This window comes from Vanellus vanellus, assembly GCF_965231255.1.
Source record: "Vanellus vanellus genome assembly, chromosome: 6".
Taxonomy (NCBI): Eukaryota; Metazoa; Chordata; class Aves; order Charadriiformes; family Charadriidae; genus Vanellus; species Vanellus vanellus.
The window spans coordinates 2062675-2068674 of NC_138911.1; the positions used below are offsets into that span (position 1 = coordinate 2062675).

A 6000-nucleotide genomic window follows, 5' to 3' on the forward strand; every position below is an offset into this window, starting at 1 on the left:
GTTATCATTTGGCTGACATTTTCCTAACCCGTTCCCAGTAAAGAAAAGCAGAAATGCCCCTAGAATCTGGGTGATGCTCTTCCACTGCAAATTGACTGCCTGTGGCCAAGGCATAAATTTCCTAAAAACTTCTGTTAGCCCAAATATTTTAGGAAGGGAGGCAGAAGAACATGATGTCCTTGAAATGGTTGACAACTCACTAATTTGCCTCAAGGTAATTGATGACACATAGAGATGAAATAACAGCAATAAGTCCTTGTTAATTTATGATGCTAGTAAAATTAGAAGTAAAATGTCACTACTTGAACAAAGAATTTTTATAATTTCTCCATATTTCCAGACAGAATAGGAAGAGAAAAAAGTAGCAATGACTGACAGAGAGGAAGGTTTATCTTCCCTGCTGTTAGAGGGTAAAACCAGATGTGTAGTTACCAAAATTTCCTTTCTAGATTTCCAAGTTCTTCCTCACTGGAAGAGGTTACTCCTTTCATCTCCTGAAGGTGTAGCAGAAATGGCCACAAAATTCAGTAACTGTACTTCTTTTTCTAGATTGCATGCTTTCAGAGACTAGCTCTCCATCTCTAAAGTTCATGCCAGGTTTGCCTTGGCTAGTGGCTGGGTGTCCACCCAACCTGTCTCTCACTCACTGTCTGCAACAGGGCAGGGGGAAAAAAGGAGATAAAAAAGCTTGTGGGTTGAGAGAAAGATTGGGAGATCTCTTACCAAGTAACATCACTGGCAGAATAACCAGTTCAAGCTGATTTGAACTTGAGCCACACAGTGGCATATCACCACTGACATCTGTGGTCTGCCCAGACCTTCCTTTGCCTTGGGGAAAGAACATTCTTATTAGTTTATCTTTATATCTCATCCTGATGAGGCATTGATCCGGTCTATCCCTGAGTGACTGCAATTTCCCACCATCGCTACCTGTCCCAGCTCTGCAGCTTCTCTGATCTCAAGCAACATTTCCTGGTGCCCAACACTGTCTCAATGCAGGGATTGGTAGTACAGACCTACATTTACGTTTTTATTACTAGAGAATTGTGGGGTTTTTCATACAAATGGCTTCTGAGTGCTTAGAAGTGTGTGGTGTCTTATCCTCTCTTTCCCAGCCTTCAGGACTCCAGGCACAGAAGGTCATTGAGCAAATTGGTGTGCTGTTGCACACCAAGGGACACAGCCACCAAAACGGTTTAATAAGGCCCTTGGGTACCTGCTTGGAGTTTGGTAATGAAACAGTTCTCACAGGTCAACCTCCACCAGTGGAAAACTATCTTTTGCCTATGTTTAGTACCCAGTATGTTACAGGAGTATTTATATGTTGGGATGGGATGACTATAGGGAGAAGGAAGATGCGGGAAACACAGAGGTCAGTTCAGAAAGCCTTGGAGGGATTGACTCGTTGGATCTTTCTGTCTAAATGATAGACAGAAAATGGGACATTGAACCATCAGAGTAAAATTTGCCTGTAACATGTCAGGAGAAGAAAAATCGTTTGAAAACCTCCTGGAACAAATTTCTATGCAACAAGAAACTTAAACAAGAGCAAGGATATGGCAACTACAAGCCGGAGGAAGAAGAGTGGAACAATGCCCTGACCTGTCGGATTAATAACTTGAAATAGATCTAGAGTGAATCATTTAAAATGTTTTCAGACAACAAGTGCTGTGGAGTTCAGACTTGAAAGTTCATGTTGTATCAACATCTAGTAACTGGGTACAGTAGTAATCATTTTTTTCCTCTCTGCTTATGTTCTTCATCTCAGCCATGGCATATTAAAGCCTATGTGTGTGGTTGTGTTTGTTTTTGTGAAAGGCAGAGAGAAATGCTCGGTAATCTGTTGAAAAATATACAGATAAATTTAAATATTACTGTGACATTTGGGTCATTTGGATCCTTCAAAGCAGCTTCATTTAATGTTGACTGCATTCTAGACATCTAGCATGGTGCAGGTATTTTCTCTCCAAGAGCAGATGTACTATCTTCTATGGTATAAGTCATCTCACTGTAGTGTAATGATCTAAACAAGGTAAACCGAGTCATGGCTTTAAGGTGTTTATTCCTCTTCATTGATTATACAGGAAGCCAGAGCTGTTTTGCTCAAACTGTGATGCCTGTTTTGCAGGTCTCTGTCTAGTAGAACGTCGGGGATCACAGTTGATGAGACGGTTCTCCCTCTCTGCAGCTGTACTAGCTCTGTAAGACTACCGAGCCTTTGGGAGAGGTAGAGAGGAAAAAGTGGGATAATTTCTAAACTAGTGCTGTGATTTAGAGACATATGTTCTGAATTATGCATGAAGCAAACCTGTTTGATGGGAAAAGAAAAACAGTCTTTAGGAAATACCATAAAGTGGTAGAGAATAGAGCAGGACCTGGGGGAAATGCTCAGGTATTAGCAAAAGGCAACGGAGGCATATGTGACAAACAGGCACTGCTTTCTTAGTAGTAATCTCCTGCTGGCTGATTTGTAAACTCTTAGGCAGAAATGAGCAGCTGAAGAACTTCCTGGTGTGACTGTAAATGAAAATGACCATTCCTCTGCTGGTCGCATTTTAATGTCCACAAGACAGTGAGTGTATTTTTCTACTGAAGAACTTTAAAAATTATGCTGAGTGACAAAGAGGCAGAGAAACTGTGCAGAGTTTTGTAGCTTCTGCTATGTTAGAAAATACAATTTCTTCAGGAGATCATGTTCTGTTAACAACAGGCCTAAGAGAGCACTCAACCTACTAAACATCTGCTAGCTCAATGGAGAGGAATACCAGTGGAGAACCTCCCAGACCTGCTTTCTGTGCATGCGTTTCTAGTTGCAGAGCAGACAAGCTAACTGGAGAACCTTTTTGTCAATTTAGGGAAATGCAATTAGGAATAGAATATGAAATAGCTCATGGTTGAGACATATATTGTAGACACAGTGCTTGAGCATGGCAAGTGTTCACTTGCCATCACAGCACTTTAAACTCCCAGTAGGTAAAAGGATGGTGTTGCATTTTTCCAGCATTTGCGGCTCTAGTCCTGTGAAAGTGGGATGTGATTCCTCCCTGACAGAATGGGAGCATGCACTCTGTCACACCAACTACAATGCAGAAAAATAGTGGTCAGGGTGAGTTCAAGGGTGAGGGTCAGCACGGAGGGACCAGAAACCTGAAAAGGAAGTGGAAAGGCAGTAGAAAGGTGAACAGTGCTCTTTGCAAACACTGCTCGCCATAATTTATGATGTGACACTGTGCTTTCTGTAGCAGGCAGAACAGCAGTAAATACATCCTGCTCTCATCAGCCATGCACCTTGGAGCTGGAGCACATCCCCTTCTCGTGCCCGTCAGCCCATGACTTCACCCCCACACCTGTGCTATGGGAGTTTGAGCTGAAGTGATGGCACTGGGAAACTTCTCCCGGGTGACTGAATTCATCCTCCTGGGGCTTTCCGATACAAGAGAGCTGCAGGTCCTCTCCTTCACCTTCTTCTTCCTGGCCTATGCCATGGTTCTGCTGGGGAACCTTCTTATCATTGTGACAGTCAGGACTGACCCCAAGCTGTCCTCACCAATGTACTTTCTCCTCTGCAATTTGTCCTTCATAGATATCTGCTGCACCTCTGTCACCTCGCCCAGGATGCTGGTGGACCTGTTCTCCCAGAGGAAGGCCATTGCGTTCGAAGACTGTATAGCCCAGCTGTTTTTCCTGCACTTTGTTGGGGCATCAGAGATGTTCCTCCTGACTGTGATGGCTTATGACCGCTACACTGCCATCTGCAAGCCTCTGCACTACACAGCCATCATGAGCCGGCAGGCATGCTGGGTCCTGGTGTCTTCCTGCTGGGCAGGGGGCTTCCTCCACTCCATTGTCCAGACGCTGCTCACAGTCCAGCTCCCCTTCTGTGGCCCTAACAAAATCGACAACTACTTCTGTGATGTGCCTCCTGTCATTCAGCTTGCTTGCACAGACATCTATGTCACTGAGTGGCTCATGGCTTCCAACAGCGGCTTAATATCCCTGGTTTGCTTCCTGGTGCTGGTCACATCTTACACGTTCATCCTGATCACAATCAGGGTCCGCTTCACTGAGGGGCACTGGAAGGCGCTTTCCACCTGTGCTTCACACGTGATGGTCGTCACCCTCTTCTTTGTACCCTGCATCTTCATCTACCTCCGGCCCTTTTCTACTTTCCCCTCCGACAAGCACATCTGTGTGATTTACACTGTCTTGTCCCCCGTGATGAACCCCCTCATCTATACCCTGAGGAATAAGGAGGTGAAGGCGTCCATGTGGAAATTGTGGAAGCGCTGCAGAGTCTTCTGAGACAAGCTGGGTTTGCAGCAAACCTGGAGTTGCTTTCCTACAGACTAATGGCAGATTGGGGCATGGGAACAGGGTTAGAATCCAACAGGTGGGGCAATAGCTGAAATCCAAAGGATGTTTAGTTCCAGCTAAGGAATGTATGTAACCTTGGTTTCCTCAGAGCTCTAGATTTCATTGGTATTCTTACCTCTTTTGGGGGCTTTAGGTTCTCTTAGTCCACCTACAGATTTTTCACTGCTGCAGGACAGATGAGACATTTTTAAGATTTTTACTATTCACATAGCTTTGCAATTATAATTGCATTTTCTTATGATAATTAGAACATCTTTCTCTGCACCCTCAAAGAGAAGGCAGGAGGACCAAACTCTTGAGTACAGAGTGATAGCGGTATGCAGTGATCTTTGTGACACAGTGAGTGAAGTTTTGCACGGGCAGAGCTCAGACGTTTGGGATGAAATTCTAAGGGAAAAGAAATTATGCTGAAGAATATAATAAAAACAATTTGAGCACTGGATCTGTGTGACTGGGAAATGTCAAGCAGCCTCCGAACATTGCTTGGAAAGCGTAAACCACAATTACATAACAGAACTTGCACTAACGTGGTTACTGTTTATTAAGAAACATGGAGAAATTTTTAAGGCATGGATAATTCTTTTCCCTGAACTACAAATCAGAAAGGTCTGAATAAGTGTGGTCTTTGCCAGTGTCTTCCCCCCCCCATCTTGTCTTTGCTTTTCCATGTTTGTTTCTGTGATGTTCCTCCGTTTCTCATAAAAATGGATGGACTCTTCCCATCACCACAGCCATTTCTCTGCCATGGCAAGAGATTACAACCTCTTCAAAAACATTACAGAACCCTTCTTAAGCAATTCCCTGCTGTTACCACAAAAATCTGATTAGAAAGGAGTTCTGGAGCCTGAGTGACCCCTGTTTCCATGTTGTTGGTGAAAGAAAATAATTTCCTCTACTTCAGCTCTGAACCAATTAAGTGTGTGGAAAAACAAAGACTGCGCTGTCCACAGTGACTGACCGCTGCTTTTTGGACTGCTTCTTATAGGCATTATCTGAAATAACAGAGGCAAAGTGAGTTTATATTTGAAACTGGGCTTACATTTAGCAAAGCATCACTTCAGGGTGAAGTGGAACTAGAATATTACAGTCTAGGAATCCCAGAACAGCCTTATTCCAGTTTTGGTAACTCCCAGCACTGTAAAAATAAAAAGCAGCTCCAAAAAACTTGCGCCAGGTTAACAATGGAACCTTTATGTGTATGTATACACATCGGGAGGACAAGGGTGTATAGGGAAATCTGGCAAGTAACCCAGTCCTTAGCAGAGAGACTTACAAGCAGCTACACAGCCGCTTCTGCTTGGCTCGTTACAAGAGCTGCCGAAACGCACACCGAGGTGATTTCCCAATTAGGAAAGCGAGCAACTCTGCCTGTGTTGAAATCTGCTGTTCTAGCAGAATTGAACAGTAGCTATGACGGAATGATTGGCCTTCTGTCACAAAGAAGAAATGGGAAATGGGAAACAGGTCTTTCATCACCGATTACTAAGACCTGAGGAACACAAGTTTCGTACTAACCAGTGTAACTGCTGAATTCCCTCCCACAAGAAGCAAGAAATAGTCAGGTTTTTTTAACCTTAGTAATCATTATGTATCAAAGACCTTTCTCACCTTAGCCCCACAGGGTAG

The 6000-nt window shown here is 43.8% G+C and overlaps 1 protein-coding gene across 1 annotated transcript; it reads left to right on the forward strand.

Annotated features, from left to right (window-relative positions):
- Positions 1-3375: 3375 nt before the first annotated feature.
- Positions 3376-4302, forward strand: LOC309673079 (olfactory receptor 4Q2-like; the record flags this gene model as incomplete). The annotated part of the gene is made up of 1 exon (XM_082484784.1): positions 3376-4302. One exon carries the CDS (start codon positions 3376-3378, stop codon positions 4300-4302), a length of 927 nt encoding a protein of 308 aa, XP_082340910.1.
- Positions 4303-6000: the final 1698 nt, after the last annotated feature.